At 39.8% G+C, this 26,113-nt stretch overlaps 2 protein-coding genes across 3 annotated transcripts in view; both read left to right on the top strand.

Annotated features, from left to right (window-relative positions):
* Positions 1-10,490, top strand: part of RPS6KA3 (ribosomal protein S6 kinase A3) — a 73,643-nt gene extending 63,153 nt beyond the window's left edge. For both annotated transcript variants that reach the window (XM_058044719.1, XM_058044712.1), the window contains exons 18-22: positions 2,937-3,098; positions 3,295-3,371; positions 4,444-4,561; positions 5,213-5,353; positions 6,446-10,490. In XM_058044719.1, coding sequence (XP_057900702.1) covers positions 2,937-3,098; positions 3,295-3,371; positions 4,444-4,561; positions 5,213-5,353; positions 6,446-6,568 — 621 coding nt within the window. In that variant the 3' untranslated portion in view covers positions 6,569-10,490. The remainder of the gene's footprint in view (positions 1-2,936; positions 3,099-3,294; positions 3,372-4,443; positions 4,562-5,212; positions 5,354-6,445) is intronic.
* A 1,524-nt stretch (positions 10,491-12,014) lies between these two features.
* On the top strand, positions 12,015-20,804 carry EIF1AX (eukaryotic translation initiation factor 1A X-linked). Its single transcript, XM_058018612.1, has 7 exons — positions 12,015-12,119; positions 12,989-13,072; positions 14,658-14,761; positions 16,108-16,158; positions 17,556-17,637; positions 17,745-17,836; positions 19,461-20,804. Exons 1-7 carry the CDS (start codon positions 12,104-12,106, stop codon positions 19,464-19,466), a joined length of 435 nt encoding a protein of 144 aa, XP_057874595.1. The 5' UTR covers positions 12,015-12,103; the 3' UTR covers positions 19,467-20,804.
* Positions 20,805-26,113: the final 5,309 nt, after the last annotated feature.

Below are 26,113 nucleotides of genomic sequence, written 5' to 3'. Positions count from 1 at the left end.
AAAACTTTCCTTATCAGCTCTGTATGTGTTCGGATAACTGAGATGATGCAACTGTTTCTGTTGTTCTTTATGCAGTCTGTCAGCCGTTCTGTGGAATATGCAGATAATTACTAACAGAGAGGATATGAGGGAAAGAAAGTCCAAGAAGAAGTGCTAGGACCAGTGTTGTATAGCCATGGGACTTAATGCAACTTCAGTCTTGTCCTGTGACATACACTGAAAATTTATTTTCCACCTGTCATACTTGAAACTCCTTTGACTTCTTGGTTTTGAAGAACATGGTTTATGACTTGTAACTCTGGTGCCATAGGGTCAGGAACTTGTAGGAGATAGAAAATTAACACTTTGGGAAATTAATTTGGAGACAGAAGAAGTAGTTCAAATATAGAGAAGGACAATGTGATAATTGCATGGCAAGAAAGACAAGTTGCGTTGCATTTTTAAGTAAACAAGAAAAAGGGGATGGAGAAAAGGCAGAAAATAAAGGTGCAAGGAAAAAGTTAAGCTGCTAATACATGATGTTGTTACCCAAGAAAAGATGCTTTTTGGAATATATAGTATTCAAATTATTTTAAATAACAAAGAATTCAGTACATACTGTCACGGCTGGAAGCTACTATTTCAGAAAACTTATGATCAAAGTTATCTGGTATCTCATTCTGTGATTCATCACTCCAGTCACTTTCTCATGTGTGTGGTTTGGTTTTTGAGCCTGTGTGCACAGATTATAGTCCTTGGCCAGCAGCACCCATGGGAATTATGATCAAACCTTGATACCTCTGTATGGAAATACACATAATAGAATAACAAATCATAGCTTGGTTCATTCTTGTCACATGTGGCTAAAAGATGCCCAGAGTCCTTGCATCAAGTAAGGGATTTTAGGGATTTTAGTTTCTTTACTGTAGATATCCATAAATATTGACATTTTAATTTGTATTACACCACACACACTTTGGAATGTTTGCTTTTGTAAATTTTCAAGTCTTACATTAAGTACACTCCACAGCAGAGCTGTCCACATATGTAAACAGTGGGCACTTCAGTAGTCTAATTCTTTTTTTGAAGAGTCTCTCATATCTTCAGTGGATTTTCCTGTTGAAACTCCTTTGGACACTGGAGGAGCTTATTTGAATATGGTATTAGGTAATATCTGGTTTGACAGTCTCTGCATCTGTGAGTAGTCTCCACAACCCTAACAGGAAGAGTTTCCTCATGGAAATTTACCTTTGGGAAAACAGCTTAACATAGGAAGGTGTTTCACTTATTCTTTGACATAAACATTCTGGTTGCTTGGGAAGTAGTGTTTTAATTTGAGCAGCAGTTACACTTACTTGTCCTCCTACTTGAGCCTTGCTTCCCCTTCTTCTAAAAAAAGCATACAACTCAAGCAGACTGTTCTAGAAACTGCCAAATCCTCAGCTCTGTGCTGCTTCCATTGCTCACTTCTTCCTTTCTACCCCTTTTAGAATCTCTTTCAAAACCCTCCCAGATCATCAACAAGACTAAAACTGGTTGGTTTTTTTTTATTTGCCTCTTGGAGCAGTAAAGGTTGTTTCACTTATTATTAGGGAAAAAAGGTAAAAACTGAGGGCAATCAGGAACTGATTCTCTCGTACACTGACATCTCAGGCCAGGATGTTCCCCTTAACACCCACTGTTCCCAGTCAAATTCTTTAATATCATTTGTATATTTCAGCTTACAGGGTGCTTATTTCCATACTTTTAGGTACTTGGTTTGTTAAATCTGAGAATTGCATGGGATTTGCATGCTGGAGAAGTCGCTGCTAAATAGACTTAATGTGTTAAATGGCTTTGCAGTGTGCATGACCCTCTGCACTCTTACCCCTTGGTCTCATACCGCTTTCCTGAAACCCTGCTAGGTTTGGATGAGTGTGTTGAGCTTCTAATTTCTAGATGTCACTTACTTGCAGAAGTCTGGGGGTATCTTTTTGTTCTGATGTGATTATGAAATATTTCACAATCTCTTCTGTTTCAATTTAACCATGAAAGCTGTGTTTAACATTAATGAAACACACAGCACAACAAGGAAGATAAAGGCCCTCATGTTCTGCTTCAATATTTAAAGGAGGACACTTAGATCCACTCTGCTTCCTTACAGTGGTATCTACCCTGTTCTTTACAGAGAGCAAAGTCTCTGGAGGCTTGAGGCTGTCTAATCTTGTGAAGAAAATATAGCAGGTCATCTGATTTCAAAGACTGTCCTTGTGCATTCCAGGTTTTGTTAAGGCTTGTTATCACATAGCTTTAAATTCTGCCAGAACATGGCAGCTTCTCCAGTATTGTCAAGCATTTTACATCTTGAGTCCCTGCAAAAGCAGACCCTTGGGAACCAGTACAGGCTTTTTTGGTACTTGGAGAATACCCTTTGATACTTCATTGGGTTGTTGTTGTTGTTACTGTTATTGTTATTATTCCTTCTTAATCAGGCTTTAAGTGTTTTTCTGAGATTAATTCAGACTGTCTGAATGAAGAGAATGGAATACAGAGTTACTCCATTAGTAACTAGTCTGTGGTTACATAGCAAGGTGGCACATCCGCAGCTATGGGCATCCCTCACTCCAAAAGATATTAGAAACCAAAGGTTCTGATTTAAAGAGCCTGGTAGTTATGCATGTTAAAAAGGAAATACATTATTCAACCATTAGAAGAGACATCTGGAACTGTCTGCACAAATAAATTAGGGTGGCAGGGATGTCGGGAGGGGGTTTTACGGTTAAGAGTTTCCAAATTAGAATTTCTTTGCTCCAGACATCATGGAGCATCAAAACACTGCAGCTGTTGGTGGAAGCTGGAACTCTGGAAACTGAGCATGCTGATGGGAGACTTAAAATTAAGTATCAAAATTGTCAATTAAATAAAAAGCTTTTCATGTGTTTAGCTTACTGTATTTAATGGTTTCTTTTTTTTCTTAGGTTGTTCACAGAGACCTGAAGCCTAGCAATATTCTTTATGTTGATGAATCTGGTAATCCAGAATCAATTCGAATTTGTGACTTTGGCTTTGCAAAACAACTGCGAGCAGAAAATGGTCTTCTGATGACTCCATGTTACACAGCAAATTTTGTTGCACCAGAGGTAAAACACAGGATAGTTTATATGCCTTGATAGATTTTACTGGGATTTTTTTGCTAGATGGATTTTTCGTTGTTGTTCTTATGTAACAAGTAGAATCACTCTGTAAACAGTAAAAATTTGAAATTTTCCCATTTTTATAGCATAATCAAAACATTTCTAAGCATTTTTTTTCCGAAAAAATATTTGTCTCCCTCAGGTTTTAAAGAGGCAAGGTTATGATGCTGCATGTGACATATGGAGCCTTGGTGTTCTGCTTTATACCATGCTCACTGGGTAAGGGTGATTATAATTTGCTTTGCTGTAGAATACCAAACCAATGCAAACAAAACCAGTAATAAATTTAGGCCCATTGTTACAGATGTTTCTATCAAAGCAGTGCTTAATCTCATCTTTGGGGGTTGAGAATATGCTTTGCCTTCAGTAAAATCCAAGTTTTAAGGGACTGATGTGAAAAAATCTTTGCTTCTATTGTCTCCTCTATTTTAGGGTTTTAATTTCTGCTTAAAGGTGATTTTGCAGTAAAAATTTATTGTTTCATGTGAAAATTAAAAGACAGATTAAGCAGCATATATATTGAAGAAAATATAAGTTGCAAATACAATTACAATGCATTAAAGCATGTTTGTGTGCAAAATCCAGCCACTGAATGTTTGAAGTGATGCAGTTAGAATATAATAAATGCAATAGAAAAGCATTTGTATATGCAACAGAAATGAATTGTATAAAAGCTTATAAGGATTTCAGCTATGGTACAAGGAGTTCAAAATAATGTCTATTTAGCAGATTCAATAGCAACTATCTTTTTATGCTGGGTTATTCAGATTGCCACTTTGGTTAAGTGTTAACGTCATCAAAGATTTTTGTATTTTAAAATAAATGACAAACATGCTGTGTTTTAAGTGAATCTCTTTTTTGGTTGGGGACATTCTGATAGCAAGAATATGTATAGTCAGGCAAGGAAAACTGGTGCACCTTTCTTCCTGTGGCATTAAACCAGCAGTCATTCTTTCTCAGACATTTAGATTTACAACAGAATAGATTGTTTTAGTACTTCACTAAATTATGAAAGCTGAAGGAATACTTTCTGTAATTCAGGAACCACCAGTATTTGAACTGCTATAGAAAAATCTGCTTTTCAGACCAGATACAGAGGAAATACATGCAATAAGAACACATCTGTGCCACACAGATAGTCAGTGCCATGTATTTTCATATGTTAAATAAATTATTTTTACAACTGTTTGACTGTTTGTTGCCTATAATTATGTTGAACTTGCAGTCAGATTTATAATACTGAGACCTAGGTTATGAAAGTTGCTGACATTGAATTTGTTTGGTTAAATAGCTACACTCCTTTTGCAAATGGTCCTGATGACACCCCTGAGGAGATTCTGGCCCGAATAGGAAGTGGAAAGTTCTCCCTCAGTGGTGGTTATTGGAACAGTGTTTCAGACACAGCTAAGGCAAGTATATTTGCTTTTTCTCTTGGGGAATCAGGGATGGATTGCAATGTAACATTGTTGATTATAATGTATATGTTGTATCAGAGATGATTGGTGAAGTCCCACTCATTGTTATATTAAAATACTGATCTAATCCCTTATGTGCCTAGAATTTTGTTTCTTGTTTTTGATCTGTTCATGTTTCAGCAGTCACTTGCATGTAGGAGGAAAGAACAGGTGTGACTTACACTGTAGCACTTAACAGCTGTCCTTAGAAATCGTGTGTTCTATCAGTGTTCACACACACAGTTATCCATGGTGAGGAGTGCTTTGATAAAACTTCATGTGGAAGCATGACTTTCAAAAATGAAAATCAATGAAGTATTACATTTTTGAGAATTCTGTTTTTGACAGCAAATAGACTCTGAACCTCAGTGTGCAATATCCTCTATGCCCCTTTTATATGGATGCTTCAAATGCTAACATTTTCCGTGTTTAATTGGACACCTTCCCTTTGTGTTACACTGTTAGCGTTGCTGGGTGGTTTTTCACTTGTTTTAAACTGACATGATGAACATAATTTTTATACCTCTAGAATCTTTTATAGTTTGAACTATTAATCTGTTTTAAAGTTGAAATTCTGCTGTTATTTCCATTGGCCTTTGTTGACAGGACCTTGTTTCCAAAATGCTTCATGTTGACCCTCATCAAAGATTGACTGCAGCCCAAGTTCTCAGTCACCCCTGGATAGTTCACTGTGACCAGTTGCCTCAATACCAGCTGAACAGGCAGGATGCTCCCCATTTAGTGAAGGTAAGTAGATATTTTTTCAGCTTGCTGTTTAGCCAAAATCAGTGTAAACAAAAGGGATTTTGTTTTTAAGACTGGGGGAAGTACTGTGAAAAAGTTGTTACAAGTGGATGTTGCACTAAGACATAAAATGAACTTGGAATATGTAATAGGATTTAATGTGAAACCACTTACAGGTGATAAATCTAATACATTTGAAAAGAACTTAATTTTCTTGTGTTTGAAATCTATTGGGCTTACTTACACTGGAAGGTTTAAGTGCTTTTAGAAACTAACTTAAATCGTTCTTCTCCAAGTGAAAAATATCTGATGACTATAGAGGAGCTGTAAAATCGTTTGCTAACTTTACAGTTTGGGGGGGGGGTACTTGCCAGTAACTGAAGGAAAACAGAATAATTTGTGATCACAGTAAAAGCTGGAGTCAAAAGGGCAGTGTTAATTACTATAGTATCACACTTCTGCACCGTGTCTGAAACAACCTGGAACTTTTTTACTTTGAATAAGCAGAGGAAAATAAAAAATAATTGAATTCTACTTCTTTGTATTCAACCTTGTTTTCAGTCCTACTTTCAAGAATCTTTTGTGCAACATAAAACGGGTCTGAAGAATATAATTAACACTCTGAGTCAGCTATTAAAAAGTTCTAGCATCCAAAACACAAGTGGGAAGTGGGGAGTTCTATCCCTCAGCTCACAACTTTCTAAATCTTTTTAAAATTAATTTTATGTGCTGAATACTGTGGGTGATTTTTAAATATTTTGTTGGAAACTGAAATGGTTATGTAAGTGATAAGCAGAGACAATCTGCCAATGGGATTTCATTCCCCAGCTCTTTCACACAACATAGGGATAGAACTTAATTTGGCAACCTAGCTTATACCTTCTGGGTTTGACTCCAAGCAATGTAAAACTGTTTATTACCCTAAAAAATTCACTCCTAGCACTGCTAGGACTTGAGTAATGCAGTAGTATGTTTCTGTTTTGTAGATGAAAATAGGATGAACGTTGAAACCTGTTCATTTTCTTGCATTTAGCACTGCTGTAGTGTGTGCATCAGTCACAACCTACTCTTACTGTTCTTTTCCTCTCTCCCCAGGGTGCAATGGCAGCAACTTACTCTGCTTTGAATCGTAATCAGTCACCAGTTTTGGAGCCAGTTGGCCGTTCCACTCTTGCTCAGAGGAGAGGTATTAAAAAAATTACCTCAACAGCCCTGTGAAATGACCTCAAGCAGACACTTGGTACCACGGCATAAGATGATAGCACAACTCATGGCGACAGGTAGCACATATCTGACAGATACCTGCAAGCACACTCTGTCCCAGCTGGTACCTATAATGCTGCTGCTCCTGCTGCTGCTATGCTTTCATCTACTCTCGCTTTAAACTGTTGATGGCAAGTTACTGATCTTACTGGAGCTGCAAATGGAGTGACAATTGGAGACAGTGAAAATTACCGTGTTCGCGACTGCGTAAACCAGAAGAATTACAAATGCCACCTCTGTCAAAAATACACTGAATAAAGCACTCTGCACCACATAGCATTATTTTTATAAGGAATATTTTTTTTGTCCCCTAAAATATTCTTTGTTACAGGCCGAGATGGACAGTTTATGTTAAGCACTTAGCTTAAACAATCTGTTTATATTAGCACTATACATTGTGCCATCCAACATTTTGTATGTTTTTGTAAACAGTTCACAAGCAGTACATTTCCGTGCTGTTTTCTTTAATGTATACATGCCTTGTTTTACTTAGATATTATTAATCATTATGACAAGTAAGTCTGATTAAACAGTGCACCTGGATTAATCAGTATTGTTGGACAGCTCTAAAAGAAGCCTGACTGTTAAACAGCTATTGAATGTAATACTATGGATAAGTAGTTTTCCTTGCCTATGTCTTTTCTACATTTCTGTGATTTTGATGCCACATGTCACGTTATAAAATGTACACAATGAATCTCTCACCATACTATATATCCTATAGGTAATGTAACCCAGAGAAAAGATAACTTGCTCCATATCTCACTGTTTTTGTTACCCCTCCCCTCCCTTTTAGTCTCTCCCATCTAATCTCTGGACTCAGGAATTATTGCTAAATACTTTCTGATAGAGGACATTTCTATATGGTTTATTCTTATAATCCATTGTTAATATTTTATCTGTATTCTATGACTTTTGTTTAAGGAATTGTTCAGTGAATGAATGTTGGCATTATAGAAGAAAGGCAACATTTGAAGATAAAGCAAAACATATTGGTCACTAATAAGTAGCAGCCTGCAAAGAGTAGATTTAAACTGCATTCATTGCAGCTGCAAAACTGATGGATGTAATGTTCTGTCAATTACTTTCTGATAATTTTAATTGACTTCAAAAGCAAAATGAGGGGCAGGACATAAAGATCTGTTTGGTTAGAAAAGGATCATTCTAATTTACGATGAAAATAGTGTCATCCCAGACAGGTAAGATGAAGCCATTCAAAGGGAACATTCTCACTTTTCCACAGATGGAGGTGAGTTGGTAATGAGGGTGGAAGACTCACTTTAAATACTGGTATAAATTTTTAATATTTTTGGCCTCTTGGTATCTAAAGTAATTAAAGGCCCGTCTTGATGGCTTGTCTTGAAAAGATGAAATTTCCCAAATGAGAAGGGCACTGGAATGTGTTTGAATACAGTGAGTGTTCCATTCCACCAAAATTACAGGCTGTGTAAAGTCCTTCCAGATATGAAATGACTATTGGGAATTCTAGCTTTAATAAAATGCAGATCTGGGTGAATGGCTGTTGGTGAACAATGCAATTTTGTGTTTTGCATAAGAAGGTATTTTCTTGGCTTAGTGGAATTAACTTTCTTTTATGCTCATTAATTGGCCTATTTCCCTGAAATCATCAGTGATTTGTTGAAAGAAACAATCATTTTTATGACACCAGAGATTTGCTCTGGATGGGAGTGTTTCTTCTGCCGGAATTTTTTAGTTCCTTGGGGAAGCCTCCTTTGCTAGATCTGCAAAGGATCCCACTTAAAATTTTGCTAAATATTTAATCCATTATATAATTGTGAAGAAATTGGTTTTATAAACAAGGATTCTTAATTAGCCTAGCTCTCAGAAGTTTGAAAACACAGCTCTTCCCAAGCAAACAGTATTTTTCCCTTACTTGGTGCTCTAACATTGAAGTTCCCTTTAGCTGTACAGATGCATCTACCCTTCCTTCAAGAAACATTTTTAAGTAGAGGCAGAAAAAGGCCATCTTTTTTTTTTTTTTTTGACAATGTCAGCAGTTCCAGAGGAATTTAGTAAAACCTTACCTCTCAAAAAATGTATTTTTCAACTCTGTGAGCAATTTTAAATCAGGCTTCTCAAAATCTGGAAACTGTACTTTCTGGTGGCTTTCAAGGTGTTAATTAGAAGATTATCATATCTAGTCAACCAAATAATTAAAATACTGTTGAAATAAAAGGATGGCAGTACTTGCCAGTGTGTCAGTAATAACATTTCACTTCAGGAAGGAGTTCCTGCTCTGTTCAGTGTGTGTATACAGGTACCTGGCAAAGAACAGACCAAAAAGAGGAAATGTTGAGCTGCCTCACTATTGGCAATATCCATATTAAAATAATATAAAAATACTTTCAGTAGTTTTATTGTAGCCTTATTTTGTGGTCCTCAAGCTCATTAGCCAAATAGTGAGGCAAAGTCAACTCCTGCATTTTATGTATCTACACTCTCAAGTGAGCTGTTAATTTAGTCTAGACTTAACAAATGTTGCTTTTAAGTCATGTATATATATCAGCAGAGGATGAACATTTTAAATTGTAGCAAAACACAAAAATATAGCACACCCTAAGCTGAATGTGTTGAAGTCTAGATCCTATATTTTGAAGTTACTTTCTAAACCAAGGTATAAAGGGCCTGCCTAATCAGGGAGGTGTATTTTACAGCCAGGCAAGGTTTATGTACCTTACTTCCTGGTTTGGATCCATGTTCATGACTTCCACTTTTTTCTTTATGTTTTTATAGCTGCAGTTGTTATAACCTGTAAAGAAATCCACATAATGCTTCTCTGAGTCTCAGCACTTTTCTGTTAGAATGTGAGTTTATGACACACTGTGTACATGCATTGCTGGACTGCTGCTTGGTCTGCAAAGCATGGCAAGTGACTCAGAGAGTCATAGAGGATGAAAAGAGAATGCAGATACAGGTGAATTTTTCTGTGTTGACCATGGTTTGTTTTTAATTTTTTTAGTGTGAAATTACCATTTACTGTGCTTGAGAGCATGAGGGAACAGAGGGAAGAGTGAAGTTGCAATACCCATTAAATGCCATCTATGGCCAGTAATGGCAAAGTTCTGTGTTCATAATAACTATAACATTGAGTAAAACTTAAAAGGAGTTTTTCAAACAAATAGTTAAAACTTTTTTTCTGAAGAGACAAGGCCATAAGAAAATAGATTAACGTGTCTGGGATTTATGTGTGTGTGTGTTTTGCTTTTGTAAATGTGGTGTTACCAATTAAAGCTGTGCTTTTCTATTACTGGAAGGAAAGGATTCAAAGTGTGCTGGCCCTTACTAAGCAGCAGTGGTTCATAGATGAATTTTCACTTATGAAAATGATGTAAATGATTAGCTTTATCTTGATACTCTTGACCTAATCAAAGGGAAGGTGTACTTATGAGGGATGTAATTATTTTGCAACCTAGTTGGGGGGGGAAGTCAACTTAAACAATTTTTAAAAAATTACAAAATCACAGATAAAATATTTTTCTACGATTCTATACAATCATACTTTATACTAGTTTTCTCAGCATGGCATGTGAGTCTAAGGTACTGTTCCAGGAAATCAGTGGTATTGTACCTTGTTCTAGACCATTACAATAGCATCTGTTAGATGCTTGGCACTGCTGTCATAGAATGAAATGCTAGTTAAAAAAAATTAATTGTACTGAATACTTTAAATGATTGTTTTATTCAGAGTCTGATCTAAGAGATGTTCCAATCATGCTATTAATGTGTAATTAAAACTGTTCCAGATGTAACTATGAACAGTTTTGGAAAGTATCATTGCTTGTTTTCCTGTCTAATGGCAGGTTTTGTAGTCTTCAAAAGAAATTGAAATTTCTACTATGAATAAACTTTGAAACATCTTAAAGGGTTGTTTTGTGTAGTCATTTGTTCTGACCAGTTACAAAAGTCATTGTTTGTTCATCACTAGCTCTGAACTACCTTCACAGCACACTGAGTGTGCTTTGCCAGCCAGAAAGGGTTTATAAAAAGCCAGTGTCCTGACATTGCAGCATGTTGAGGAAAGCAAACATGGAGACAAAGGAAAAACTGTTCTGCTGGTGCTTATAGACCTGATCTAACACACAACAAGACCACAGTGCAAGGATATTGTATTTAAAGGTCCTGTCAGGTTCCAGTCAACTCTAAAGTACCACTTAATGGGAGGCTGCTAAATAACACTTGCAATGCCTGCATTGCTCTGGACACTGAAAATATGGGCGTGTTGGATAATTAATGCACTTTGTAAACATTTGAAACATAATGGTATATGCAGAAGCACTCCATAAACAGCAAGCCTATGTTTTGGCAGCTCATACAACTTGGAAGCTTACAGCTGTGATTCTTTTTAACTTTGCAACCTGGAAAAGATGAGAGATTTTCAAAGGTTGCATAGTGTACAAAACATTACAGTAATTGTGACAGAGGAATTGTGAAGAATGTTGCCAGAGGTTTTGCTAAGTGTACCAGAAGAAAGGCATCAGGTAACATGGAGATGTTTGGCAATGGATATGGGGCAAGGGTACTTGTGATTTCCATGGTGAAATTCATACCTGGGATCAGAAGTCTCCATAGCTGTGGCCCTTTGTTCACACAAGGCTTTATGCTGCCTGCCTAAAAAACATTTTTTAATTTATTTACAAGTAGACTGGGTCATTTGTAAACCTCCAGAAACTGCAAAGGCAGAAAGGGGGGCTGGTATACCACAGCTCCTGCTGTCAGCCTTCCTCACCTTCGTACCCTCTGATTTACAGAATCATAGAATAGTTTGGCTTGGAGTGGAGCTTGAAAATCATCTGATTCCCATCTCCTGCCGTGGCAGGGACATCTCCCAGCAGAGCAGAAGCTCGGGGCCGCATCCAGCCTTGCCCTGAGCCCCTCCGGAGATGGGGCACCCACAGCTTCTCTGGGCAGCCTGTGCAATGCCTCAGCACCCGCACAGTAAAGAATTTCTTCGGAATGTCTCATCTAAACCTACTGTCTCAATTTGAACCCACTCCTCCTTGTTCCGTCACTATGAACGCCTGTAAATAGTCTTGCCCCATCTTTCCTGGCAGGTACTGCGGCTACTGGAAGGAGTTATCCTGACACCGCTGCCCCCGGGCGCTGTGCGGTGTCCCGGGGCTGCCTGGGTGCGCACTGCCAGCTCCTCCTGCTCCTTTTCCTTGCACTGCACCCCAGCACGGCCGGCAGTGCCCAGGCGGGGCCGTTCGCGGGGCCCTCCCGGGGCCGCTCGCGGGGCCGGCACGGGGAGCGGGCCCTGGGCGCGTCCTGCGCCGCCAGAGTCCGCCGTGCCGCGGGGCGGCGCTGTGGCCGGCTCGGCGCAGCGGCCGGAGCGCAGCGCACGAGCCCGCGCAGCCCCGGCCCCGCCGCTGGTCCCGCCCGGAGCCGCCGCCGAGCCCGAACCGCCGCCCCCGCCCGGAGCCCCTCCCGCCGCCCCTCCCGCAGCCCCTCCGCGGCGGAGCGTTCGGCGCCATGCCCAAGAATAAAGGTGAGTCGCCCTTTTCCTCCGCCGGGCCCGCGGCGGCGCGGCCGGGGCCGGGCGCGGTCTGGCAGGGCAGGCCCGGGCGCCCCTCACGTGGGCGCCGCCGGAGCCCGGAGCCCGCGGTCGGAGGGGCCCTCGCGGCAGCCCGGCGGGTCCCGGGCCGGTCCCGCCTGCCGGGCGCGCTCCGGAGGCCGCTGCGGCCCGGCCGGGAGCGGGAGGCCCTGCCCGCGGCTCGCTTGTCAGGAGCGGCCCTGCCGGGGAGGCGGCCGGGCCCCTCCGTGCCCTCGCTGGGCAGCTGCTGCCGCTTCCCTTCTTTCGTACTCCGGAAAGAAACGCAGAAACCGTGATGAAAGGGAGCAGCAGATTTTAACAGCGGGGCGAGTATGGGCTGCTCTTATGCTCTTCGTGAAGAGCATCTAATCCTGTTGCCACGTGTGTGCCTTTTAAAAAGGGCTGCTTCACTCGGAGGGTAAGCTTCCTCTTGAGTATTTCAGGGATTTCAGCAGCACAGTAACTGAAGTTATCCATCTGCTCTTGAAGATTACGTGCATCAGGCTATCCCACCGCTGTTTCTGAGGTATTTGGTAGCAGGGATCACAGAAACTGAAAATGGCCATCTTGTGAAAATCATTTTGAAGGGTGCTGTCACTCTAGAGCAACCAGGACAGCTTAAACAGTGGAGGGTCTAATGTTTAATTACTTTGTTACTACCCAGATAAAAATTTAGACTTAAAAGTAAGCAAAAAATCTAGATCTGGGTGGGATACTTAAAATTGACATATAGAGTACAAGAATAAAAATCTCCGTAAGTCTGGCTTTTTTCACTCGTATCTAGAGACAGTAACACCTGCTTTTTCTTCTCCCACTTAATTTAGGCAAAGGAGGTAAAAACAGGCGACGAGGTAAGAATGAGAATGAATCAGAAAAAAGAGAACTGGTCTTCAAAGAAGATGGGCAAGGTGAGTTTTTAACTGTAGTGTGGCAATGTCATTGTTTTCAGTCACATACTGTAAGTGACAGAATAGAGAGAGGTATTCTTATTGGGGTTATATTTGAATTCCAAATGACATATTGAATGTAAGAGAAAGACAGTAGGGGAAGGGGAATTTCCAATATCTTCACTGGTTAAGAATGACATTTTCCTCTTCTTGACCTTAGTGCATGCTCTGTGTAAAACAGCACTTAAACATTTCCTAGAAACCTCTTGATGGCTTTGTGTGAGGGTCTGTGAGCAGCTGGCTTAGCAGAAATGGTTCCGTTTTGCCAGTAATTGTCCTGGGATGCACAGTCCCACTTTCTGTTCTGTATGGACTCTAACATCTCTTGGACCCTTCACTGAGCTCCCCAAACCGATGGCAGAGCAGCTCATCTCACTGTTCTGTCCCCTAATGGTCTGCTTCACTTGGCTCCTGGGCTGAAGTCTGGCAGTTTTTAAAGCAGGAGCAGCAGGTAGGATGCTGTGTGGTGAAGTGAGGCACAGGAGAGTTCATGGGGGATGACTGGATTCCCATCTGCCCTGCCTTTGGTGACAGTGAGCTCACCTCCCTTTCAGCTCGCCCTGCCTTGTGTGTCACACTCTGGTGGTTGCTCACATAATGTGAGTGCTTTCCTAGTAACCAGTTAATCAGTGTGTTTGTTAGAAGTATGAGAAGGGTACTGATTTAAATCACTGTAGAAGTGCCACTGAACAAATTTCTGGTGTTTTGTGTTGGTTGTAAGCAGAAAAGGAGTTTATTTTTATGTACATCTGAAGCTTAAGATCCTTTGCATCTCCCAAGCAAAATCTATTTAATGAAACATTATTCTCAGTTATGAACAGTCTCCTGGTTGGACTGTCAAATTTGTGTGAAGTTCTCCAGTATGTGATTTTTTGCAGCTTGGTAAGGGAGATGAAATGCAAGGTGAAGAAATGAGGGTGGGGTTAGAGAGGTGCCTCACAGACCTCAACTGAGGTCTGCTGTTTGCCTTGCAGACAGTGTCTGATAAGGGTTCTGTCCTTTCAAGGACAGAGGGTGGTGTCCCAGAGCCTCTGCAAGAGGGATTCAGAGTCTCAGTGGGTGCTGTACAGGGCATGCAGCTTTCTCTGCCTCGGTGACAGCACTGAGGTGTTGTCCCTTAAGAGAGGTGCTGTGATGTTGTCATGTACTTTCATACTCTGAGTGAGTGTGACTCAGTAGCTCTGAGACTTTCTGTAGCAAACATTTGAGAGGGAACCAAAGGGTGGATGCAACCAAGAAGGAGCAGTAGTTGAAAATGTTAACATCAACAGTGATACAAAACTATGATACATTCAGCAGCCTGTGTGGGTGCTTGAAACTCCTGTCAGCAGTTCATGTTTGATAAAATATTACAGCAGATTTGGGTTACAGTGGAAAAGTTATTGGTTGTATCTTGAAGTTGGGTTTGTTCAGAAGTTTTGCTCTGTGGCACTTTGGGACATGACTTGGTGGACTAACTGCTGGATTAATAGCTGTACTTGCTGATCCTAAAGATCTTTTCCAGCCTAAATGATTCTGTGTTTCTGTATGTTACCCTCTCTTTCAGAATATGCCCAGGTGATCAAGATGTTAGGCAATGGAAGACTGGAGGCATTATGTTTTGATGGTGTGAAGAGGTTATGTCACATTAGAGGGAAGCTAAGAAAAAAGGTAATTCTGAAGCATTGCAATAGGAAACAGTGATGTTATGCATCACATGTAATTGTAAAAATTTGCATATGTAGCTTGTTACAAAAACAAATATTTCTACTGAACTTAATATTTTAAACTACTTTTTTTTTTATAGTAAACTGGTCTGTCCTCTGTTTCCATTGCTGGCACAAGAGTAGGCAGTCCCTGGCTCTTGGGTGAAGCTCACAGTTGAAGGGGTGCCTTTCCATGTGCATTTCTCAGGGGAAGGTTTTTGGCTGCTTATGAAATACAAGCTTTTCATACTCTAGAAAATTATACATATATAAAATACTAAAAATCTCCCTAATTGCAGATGGGGAGCTTGGTGACTGTTTAGAAAATACACCTCCAATTCCATTGTTTCATTGTCCACTTTATCAGTTCCCAAAGTATTTCTGTTGGAAGCTAGTGTGCAAAGATTTGTACCTTCAGGGATATCAGGTGTAAGTGTTTGCATTCTTAACTTTGCCATCCTCAGATGGTGTCCCCTCTGGCCCTTGTTAGGTGTTACCTGTTCCTATGCTCTGCTGGTGTATGGTAAGGAGGAGGTCCCTCAGTCTGTTTCCAGTGGAAGCAGACATTCACTGTCTTCATTCTGGATTGTTCCAGTTTTTGGACAGCACTGGGTGCATGTGTCTTGGGATCAGTGTAAGCAGTGCTATAGTTGCCTGCAAGAAACTGTTGAAGGTAGTGGAGAATGTGCATAAATAAACACTAAGTGCTGCAGAATTAATTTCTTGCACAAAAAGCACCACTTATCTATTCCTTACATTTAAAAGAAAGGAAATTCCAACTGAAATTAGTTCAGTCTCCAAAAAAAATCAAGCAGATGTGGGATAGAACTCACATAGAACCACCCTGTACATTTAAAAGCATATCCTCTTCTGCTGATTTCTGGTTAACATAGTTTCTAGAAACAATTCCGTTCATTTTCTTGTGCTCTTCACTGTTCTTGTCCATCACCCCCTTCATCAAGTTTTTCTTTAATTTGTGCCCTTGAGGAGCTCAGTTCACAGAGTTCATGACTGGTGCCTTGATGCATTCCTTCTGTTTTCTCAGAGGTTAAGGCTTAGGAAACACCCTGTTGGACAGAAGCTCTTCAGAGAACTTTGATTACCCTGTAATAGCTCCATAACATGTAAAAATGACTATGAGTATTTATGACCTTAGATTTGCTGTTTAAACATTAAATTGGATATTTCTAGCATTCTGGTTGGAAAATGAAGGTAGTGGCTGTAGTGAAAGGTTTGTCTCTCCGTGTGCAGTTTGGTTCTTGTGTTATACAGCAGAAGTTGAATTTTTGTAACACTTGTTTTCTCCTTCAGGTCTGGATAAATACATCTGATATTATATTGATTGGCTTAAGAGACTACCAGGTAAAAATCCAGTATAATATGCCACCATAAGGAGTATCTTACAAGTATCTTTATTTACTGTTAAACTGCAGCAGGTGTTGTGAGGAAATTCCTGTCTAACTTTGCATTTGTATTTAGTTATGCTAAATCATGATTTTTAGTTTCCTTGTACTACAGGAAGATTGTAATGAGTAGACAAATTCTGGTTTGACTTGTTCTTCTAAATTGCACCCTGAGACTTTGTGAGTGAAGCTACTTATTGTCATCAAGCTTGACCTGGTTTTTTTCCAGATGTAGCTGTTTGGTGCTTGCATCCTATGGTGCAAAAGGAGATGGAGTCAAGTACCAAACATGTTATTGTGATAGTTAGAATTGTTAGTAATCAGAATTTTGATGTTTAGGCTTTTCCCTAAAGAGGGAAATTAACCAGTAATTAATTTGTAATAAACTTTCCAAAAATTGAGTGGTGTAACTTTACATAATACAAACAGTAGTGGGAAACAATTGTCAGGTTTTCATTAGGTGAATGCCTTTCATGAATGTTTGTGTTGTCAGCAGTTGTTGAAGATAGGTTCTGCTTCTGAAATGTGCATTAGGTTTATAAAACATTTAAGATACTGTCACTTACTGTATATAATAAAGTACTTAAAACTAGGAATTTTTTGGGTTTGACTTCGCCAAGAGAAATATAAGTTGAATATTAGGAAGAAGTTTTTACAGAAAGAGTGATAGAGTACTGGAATGGCCTGTCCAGGGAGGTGGCAGAGTCACCATCCCTGGATGTGTTAAAACAAAACTGGATGTGGCGCTTGGTGCCATGGTTTGGTTGAGGTGTCAGGGCTGGGTTGGACTCCATGAGTCTCTTTAAGGTCTCTTCCAACCCAGTCATTCTGTGATTCCTGATTGACCTCAACACCTCACTATGTGTGTTGTCTGAAGAAAGGTTAAGTTCAAAGGCATGAAACTGAGCTTGTCAAGTTATTGAATACTCAGCATTTCTCATTTGTCTCAAACTCTCTTTTGTCTTGTTGCCCAGGGAAGTTGTGGATGCCCCATCCCTGGCAGTGTTCAATGCCAGATTGAGTGCCCTGGTCTAGTGGAAGGTGTCCCTGCCCATGGCAGGGGCTTGGAAGTAGATGATATTTAAGGTCCCTTCCAATCCAAACCATTCAGTGGATTTATAAATTACTTGTAATTGGAGAAGTTATCGCTCAGAAGAAATGAAAATACTCCAATGTGTTTACTTCATATTTAAGGGAACTGGAGGGGGAGAAAGAACAAGATTTTCTTCTGTAAATATTATAGGTGTTAATCCACTGTAAATAATATAGTTGTTATAAATAATGCAGTCTGCTGAGGTTGATAGTTTTATTTTTCCTTCATAGATGACTAATCCATTCTAATAAATTCTTATTTAGGATAACAAGGCTGATGTTATTCTAAAATACAATGCAGATGAAGCCAGAAGCCTGAAAGCATATGGGGAGCTTCCAGAACATGGTAAGAATCTTTTCACTTCACATTGGAAGTTCATGTTGGATAAGAATACTCAGCCTATCTTGGCACAGTGTGAGTGCACTCCTTAACTTCTCCAAATTCCTTCATAGCTAAAATCAATGAAACAGACACATTTGGTCCTGGAGATGATGATGAAATCCAGTTTGATGACATTGGAGATGATGATGAAGATATTGATGATGTAAGTAGTAAATGTGTATTTTTATCATATGCTTGAAGCTCTCATCTTTGGCAACAAGCTGTTGTTGTTAGTTCTACAGCAGGGAGTACATGGATGTTCAGGATAGCTTTGCTCCTCAGGGACTGCCTCAGGAAGTGCTGTGGTGCATTCATGTGCCAGCTTTCTGTCCTCTCTCCTGACCTACAGTCATTCCTGTGCTGGCCTCTAAACACATGAAACATTTGGTGTCTCACTGCTAAAACACACGTGGGGAGCAGTCTGAAGGTGCCTAAAAGAGAATCAGTCATTTGACACCCCCCAGTTCCTCTAGGTTTAACAGCCTTGCTATCCCACCAGAACTGCAGCAATAATTAAGGAATTTGGTTTTTAAAAATAAAAGTTTTAAATCTGCATTTTTCTTTACATAAAAACTCCAAAAAGCTGCATCCTAGTAGTTTTTCCAAAGTTAACCATAATCTTGACTGTCACAGTCACTTGTGTTACTGCTTACCACTGCACTGTAGTAATTGGTCATGCACACTCTGAAATTACAGTAGTAAAATTGTTATGATTCAAATTTTATAGTAAATTGCAGAAGTGGTATCTGCTGTTCAATGTTTTCTAAGTTGATGCACTTTAATTTGCAGCTGAGAGATGAATGTGTGCAGGGTCAGCTGGCTGAGAGGATAAGTAGTAACTTACTGAGCCAGTGAGTTAACTTAATTGGATAGACTGCTCTAAGAATACTATTATGCTTTAATTCTTCATCTTTTTAGTCCTCTCTCTGAGTTGATAATATGACTAATTCTTTTTAAATGCTTCTATTATTCTGACTTTTTTGAGGTTATCAATATATGATTAATTAGATCAAGTATTTTAAAAATATCAAAATGCTGAAGAATTTTTCTTCAGACTTGAAAATTTCACATTGGGCCTGTCAGTGATTGAGCTTACTGAAGATTTAGCTCATTGAAGCTAGAAAAACTAGTACTGCATGCTTTGAATAATGAGGCTATTGTAAGACATCAAAGAGATAAGTAGCTGTAGGAAAAATTTACAAACTAATGGATCTGTGTGTGGGGTTAAGTGAGAAGCTATGATTGTTTTTAAGCTTTTGTCAGCTCTTCAATAAAATATTAATATCATGCTTTAAGAAGGTAAAAGATGTAAAGAAAAAATGTCAGTAACCTCTGTGAGGATCACCATCATATATCTGGAATGAAGTGCTGTTTCCAAGGTCATTGTTAACAGGAGGAACTTGGTGGATCCTTTCCTTTGTGTTTTGTATCAGAAGGATGATTAGAAAGTCACTACTTAGGGAAGTGACTCTCAAATTTGGTTTTATTTTCATTTGTGAGAATCATGGGCTAATTGATGGCTGTTCCAGTGATGTATAATTTTATTGCAGGTACTGTGGTTATGCAGAATTGCTCACCTGCATGACCTTAGCATTGTCACAGGGGCTGGTGGGGACAAAAGCAGAGAGCAATTGTTCATGTGTGAAGAAAACGGCATGAGCTGAGACAAAATAGGACTGTGCTAAGTTCAGAAAGTCTCCTGTTGAACTGTAGAAATAACTTTAAAGAAGTTATTGATGAAATATACACTTGGATGAAATACATGCTGTGGTGTTTTTGCTTTTCAGATCTAATTTGGAACAGAGGTTTACATTCCAGCTTTTTCCTCCAAGGATTGTTCTACATTGATACTTCGATTATTTCTTGGGTGATGTCCCTTACTTTTAAGAAGACTGAAAATTCTCAGTAAAGAGTGTAGTTTGTTACATCAAAAGGATTTATTTTCAATGTTTGTTTTAAAGTATTTATATTTCTTTAGAAATGGATAATGCTGGATTATCACAAAGGTTCAATGACATGCCACAAATATTTTGTCTCTTCACCAATTAGAGCTTTTATCTCTGGATGTAAGTGAGATACAGTGACATGGGCTGTAAAAGACTGCATTTTTCCCTCTTCTGCTTTCATCACTACAATTCCAGTTAAACTTGTATTTTGAAATAAAAATTGTTTACCCTGTAATTATCATGGATTTTGATTAAAGGCAAATTACCCAGTTCAGATTAGTATCAAATCATACTATGCAGTGTCTGTCCTTATACCCTTGCCTTGATGTTAACTTTAAAAAAGATTTTGATAATAGAAGAGGAAGGCAGAAATCTGCATTTAAGCTCACAATGCATGATAAATCTGCTTTTCGTGTCTAGTAGCATGCTGCTATTTTTATACTGATTTTGATAATTAAAAACACTCATTATTTCCAAGATGTCAATTTTCCATGGTGGAGGGAGGGATGGGAGAGGAGTAAAGATGAACAGTGAGCAGCATCTCAAATTTGCAATTTTTTGGAAGCTGCAGTGGCTGAGCTGCAGCTGCAGATGATGAACATTGGGTGGCACCCGACTGAAGAGGGAGACACAAATGCAAAGCCTTCACAGTGGGGTTTGTACTGAAAAATGCATAAAATAGGTTTTCCCCAAAGTAAATGCTTAACATTCTTGATATGTTAAACATGTAGAATATTTTTACATTATACAAAAGGTTATGTTAAGTGTAGAGTTTTATTTTAATCTGAAATTCCATACATTGTAAGGTGCAACATAAAAGCTTATGTGAACTTTGAGTAACAATATAAATAAGAAAATAAGTTTGTGTCAAAAGTAGAAAGAATCTTCTCATCCAGAATAAATCAGTGAAACAGACTACTGGAAAGATTCTTGTCCACCTTCAGACTGGAGGAGTCAGTTGAGAAACTGAATAAAGACTAACATCATCATGCAAATATTATTTTGTGGTAGCCTTAGTGTCTTTGTCTTTAATAATGTATTTAACGACTCTGAAACAGGTTAATGAAAAAATTCCTTTTGTGCCATAAAGATCTGATTCTTGACACTTGTATTCCTTATACAGTCTTTTTGGTATGATGTAAAGTGACTACCCCAATAGATAAAAACAAAATGGCTTTAAATACAGAGTGGCCTCTTTGCTTTATATGTATTTTAAGGAGATTTAAACATCCAGAGCTTTTGTAAAAATGTCTTCTCTTTTTCTTTCATTATGGTGTCTATTTTTCTTACATGGATCAGGTACCCTGCTCTAGGAAGAACATTTCCTTAGTATTAAGTAATTATTTCATGGATTTTAACTATTTGTTGTAAAAACTTGGTAAGTATTGAGGGAAAGATACTACCAGTGCAGCATTCTTACTTAACTGATCTTAAATGTATGAATTTGCTGTCTTTGTATGTCTGTAAGGTTCAATTGTGAAGGAACATAGATGGTGTAATGTTTCATAATAAGGCTTATAAACACTCCTAAGTTCATTGGTTTCCTCATTGTATTCAGCAGGCTAAGCAGCTCTGAAAATGGTTAAAAGCTCTCAAAGTTCTTGAGGTGTGTGCTTTCAGTTGTACTAGCAGGAAGGTTAGTGATTAAACTGCAGAAAACATGTACTGAAGATTCAGGTACTGTGGGAACTGTACTTTGCAACCTGATATTCTGGATGTGAAATGTAAATGCACGGTCAGTGCTGAGGGGAAGCAGGTACAGACTGCTGCTCTGGGCAGCCTGCAGTTCCCAGTGTAACACAGACTGCAGCTGTGGGTCAGAGATGCAGCTGCTCTGTCAGAATCGGTTCTGGTTTGTCCTGAGGTTCCTTCCAGTCTTCATTGCTCCCATATTCATGTCTGCCTTTACCTAAACTGCAGATTTTAAGGAAATTTCTTATTTAACTATTAATTTCTTCTTAGTGCACCAGCTAAACACCCTTAGGTTTCTACTCATAAACTGGGCTGTATTGCCTTTGTGAGTACACTTGGTCACCTTGTTTCTGTCCTCTGCTAAAGCTCCCTTCACAGTCTAATCTAGGCAGCTTGATATCATCCCTCTTCCCTTTTTTCCCTTTGGGGCTGGAAAAACAGCTTGCACAAGAAGCTGGCTTTCCCATGTCTCTGTTCAGAGCACAGTGGTAGAACAGCAGCTGTCAGCTAGAGCATTGCAAGGTTGCTGACTCCAAAGCTGTGAAAGGCCTTCCATCTGTAAAATATTTCCTAGATAAATTTTTAGTTATTCTTGTGTGAGAATTGCAGCTGGCTTTTTCCCTAGAGTGCAGAATTGAAAGCAGGGATACAAAAATTACTCTCCCACAGCTAAAATACAAACGTTGTGTTCTCTGTTTCCCACTTCAAGGTTTTCTCTGTGATTAACATTTTGAAAAATTACTTTTGTCCATTGTTCCAAATCTTATCTCTTCACCTTACAGTAGGGGCAACTGTACATTTGCTAGGAGAGCCCTAATGCTGTTCCACCCTAATCCTCAGATACAATCCAGACACAGCAGCTGAAAAAAGTATGAGAAAAAGCTCTTGTTCCCTTCTCAAGAGGAGGAGCTGCTAACCATGGCTGCTGAGCTCTGTGCCATTTATTTGTTACTGCTGATAGGTGGTGTCGTGGCTGTGCCCTGCATGTGCCAGCATGCAGCTCTGAGGTACTGTGTGCTAGTGCCATGCACGTATGTGATAGAGGCCATAAATCTCCTGTATGTGGTACCATATTATACACACACACTCCTAAATCAGTGTACACACAGAACCTGCAGAGGTTGGGCTGGCACAGGGCTTGCTTTGTCCCCTGGGTGATGTCCATGGGTGTCAATGAGCTGATCACCAAGGCTGACAGGTTGCTCTGGGTGGTGTCCAACTGCACAGGTTCTTCATGATGAACTGGTAGGACTGGAGACATCTCTGGGTGTGAAATGATGCTGGGACTGCTGCTCCCTGAGACTCTCTGGCCATAAGGTAAGTCCTGCTCTCAGGTGAATTGGGGTGTCAACTGCCCCTGTGGTTGAGCAAGCTCCAGTCTAATCCAGAATTATTTGCTGTTACTGGATATGAGTATCAGGGGACTTGAGTTTCCCTGTGGTTCCCTGGAGGTCTCAAACCCAGCTTTTCATCTGTGGACACTACTATCCTACAGGCAGGTTGACTGCTTCATAGAAGACGATTTAAAATTAAGTGTAGCTTTTTGGAAGATGTGTGGGAAGAGGGAAACATTATCTGAAATAATGTTGTAGTGTGAGTGCAGCTTTATTTGTCCCTTTAACCTTGAGGCCCATGGCTGGCTTTTCTGCAGGCAGCTGTTGGCAATGCTTTCTCATTTTGTTGCAAAAACGAGTCTTCAGAATTTACTTCTTGGGCTGTGATTGCCCTTCCTTTTGGAGAAGGAGAGAGAAGTAAGGGAGGATGCCTTGGCTTAGTTACATTTTTAATCACAGCAAGCAAGAGTCAGAGTTGCCATTGATTAATTCAGGTTATAGCTTGTGCTGTCTTGCCCATCAGATTGAATGCCAGAGCTCAATATTGTGATTATAAAATGCAACCACAACCAAATAAAGAGGCAAACTGAAAACTGTGAGTACCTTTATTTTGTAATTGCAGCTAGTTCAGTGGGACAAAAATTACTTTCAAAAAATGCACAGATGAGACTGTTCTTCATTTTTTTTTCTGTGTTTGTAGAGAGGACACTTGCACAGCAGTTTTATTTATATCCTGGCTGCCAGCTCAAGGAAGGAAAGCTTCAGCAGAAGCTGACAGAGACTTGGGGCCTCTTACTGCATCACTTACTTAGCAATGAAATCTCTTTTGAAGCCCTCTCACTGTGTTTCATAGGCATTCATTTTTCCCTCTTGCAAAAGTGGATGGATTGTTGTTGTGTGTCTAGGCTGTGGTGGTGTAGGAGTCTGTTCTGTGGTCACCAGCACCTGTATTCCTTAATCAGCCCTACTCTTCATTATGGTTAAATTAATGAATTTTATTCCCAGTTGAGCAAGATGATCAGCTAAATGCCTTTGTGTGCTTGGCCTCTGGAGGGAGCAGACAAACAAAAAACCAAACAGAGCTTGGCATACAGGAGCAAGCAGGGTGCCTCAGCATCTCAGCAGGACGTTTCTATTCCTGGCTTTCAGAGAATCTGAGGTGCCCATGTCTGCAGTAAGTATTGCCAGCAATGAAAATATTTTTTAGGGTTTTCAAAGTAGGTCACCTTCTTCCTAAAGAAGCAGCTGATTGAAGCACGTTAGTATGGGCTTAGGTGCACCTCTGGCACTGGCAGCAGCACACGATGCACTCTGCTGTTGGCAGCTGGAGTAAATACAGCCAAGAGCAGCAGAAACACTGAAGGATCCCCGTGGGAAACCCAGGACTGGGTAGGTTACATGTGTTCCACTATCAGTGGTGCTGGCTGTCAGGGAGGATTCAGCCTTGTATCAGGTCCTCAAGACAGTGACAGGACACTGTGGGGACTGTGTTTAGCCTCAGTGCTTGGAGAGGAAAGCCAAGTGCTGCACAGGGCTTGAGGAAACAGCTTCTGACTTACAAGATTTTGAAACTAAGTGTAGTAGACAGTGGTGGAGGCTGGAGAAAGGAGCATTAACGAGGTTTCTGAGAAAACCTCAACAAAACACAGTTTTAGTCTTTTGCTGCCTGACCCAGTAGAAAGAGCCACCCTGCTCATGAAGATGTATAGAGAAACTACAGTGATTAAAGGTGTAGTCTTGAAGACTTGTCAAGAAGCCCAAGACCCTGGAAAGGTGTGGAAGACCTTGCTGCCTTTTCACCCACTGGAGAGTGACTATCCCAACTTGCCTTGCCAGGTTGCTCTGGAATACATTGGGATGTTAATAATGAGCTGTTGCAGCAGTGGCTGACCAGAGGAGTCTTGCAACAGCTCTGACACAGAGACCTTTTTGTCTTGAACAAGTGACAATGTGCAGCTAGATCATAAGCTCTGCTGAAAATGGCAGAAGTAGCCAGTGCTAAGTAACTGTGTGATGGAATATACAGAGATGGAACTTCAGATCTGATTCTGGCAGCCCTGTTAGTTGAAAGCATCTTTTAAAATGTCCTGAGACTCATTGGTGTGCTGTCCAGTGTTACTGTATTCCTCTTGAGGGACTGGGTCCCAAGGATGGGCACCTGTATCTCACTGTGGCTGTCAGCTGCATCCCCTTAATAGCAGCTTATCCAAGTTCCAGCCTGGTAATGTGTCTGGATTGCTGCTGGTAACCAGAGTATGGGTGAGTGAGCAGAAACCTCTGCCCAAAACAGGGTTTCACAAAGGTGTTGGAAATGTGCAACAGCCTAGGGACAGTCTCATTAGAAGTGTGGGTGTGCCACCTGTAAGTGGAACAAACACTGTTACTGGTGTATCATTATCCTGGCATAGACTAGTTAAACAGTTGCTGAAAAGTGGAAAAAGCTTGTGCTTTTTTGTATTAAATTGTGCTTTAATCCTCAACACCTTCCATTTCGGGCGTCTCTCCCCAGTTTGAATTGATGCTATATTGCCAGGTGCATGCTTTGTCCATAAATGTAGAAAGAATGATCTCAAGCTTCATAAAAGGTTATAAACTAAACAGATGTAAAGCTACTGTTTAGGAGCACAAAAGTCTAGGTTAACTGTAATATTTAGTATAGGATAATACAAAAAATAACATATGGTTACAAAGAAAGAGAACATAATATAGCCAATAGCTGATTGTGTCTGTTTACAGGCAGTTTAGGTTAACATATCAATAGTTACATAAGCAAGTGTTGAAGAATCAAAAAACACTGTGTTTTTTGAAAAAATCAAAAATCAATGTGTGTCTGGTCTAGGACATGGAGAGGCATTTAGAGGAAATAGCTTAAGTGCCAAGTAGCCAATAACTTTATATTGAGAAGACAGCATGAATGTTTCTGATTACTCACATAGATTGACATCTAAATCAATTACAAAAATAACAGGGGAAAGGAAGGAGTGTATGACACCTAATGGCTTCCTTCTTTATTACCCAAGCCTTCCTTATTAATGGTTTTCAAAATACTATTTACTCTTGAACAGGTTTGGGGGATTTGTTTTGATGAGTGCATGCCTAAAGAGGGTAAGCTGTAAAGCAATGATCTTTCCCCAAACAAGAATTCTGAAAAATTTAAACTTTCAAGATAATTTGGAAGTTATCACTGATCCTTAGAACAAGCTGAAGAACGCAGTATGTGAGGAAAGAATGAGATCCAGTGGAGATCTATCAATCAAATTCAGATTAGGGGCTCCTGCCTGTTTACATATATGTTAATATTTTTCACTGTAACAATAATGAATGCACCTAGTTTGCACAGCTGAAGTACTACACCCATATGATCTCTTCAGCAGATCTTATTATATTGTACTATTTATCATTCAATAGGAAGAAATCAGAAGCTGCAGAAACCTTTTTTTCTCTTGGGCTAAGGTGAATTAGCAGTAG

The sequence above is a fragment of the Melospiza georgiana genome, chromosome 2, assembly GCF_028018845.1.
Source record: "Melospiza georgiana isolate bMelGeo1 chromosome 2, bMelGeo1.pri, whole genome shotgun sequence".
Classification (NCBI taxonomy): domain Eukaryota; kingdom Metazoa; phylum Chordata; class Aves; order Passeriformes; family Passerellidae; genus Melospiza; species Melospiza georgiana.
The sequence above is the reverse complement of the archived record's forward strand: the minus strand, read 5'-3'. Positions and strand labels throughout refer to the sequence as shown.

Bases quoted from the DNA above. Each gene is read 5' to 3' on its own strand.
- EIF1AX (XM_058018612.1), top strand. The intron at 14,762-16,107 runs GTAATTCTGAAG...TTTCTCCTTCAG, and splicing joins GAGGGAAGCTAAGAAAAAAG to GTCTGGATAAATACATCTGA. The intron at 16,159-17,555 runs GTAAAAATCCAG...ATTCTTATTTAG, and splicing joins TTGGCTTAAGAGACTACCAG to GATAACAAGGCTGATGTTAT.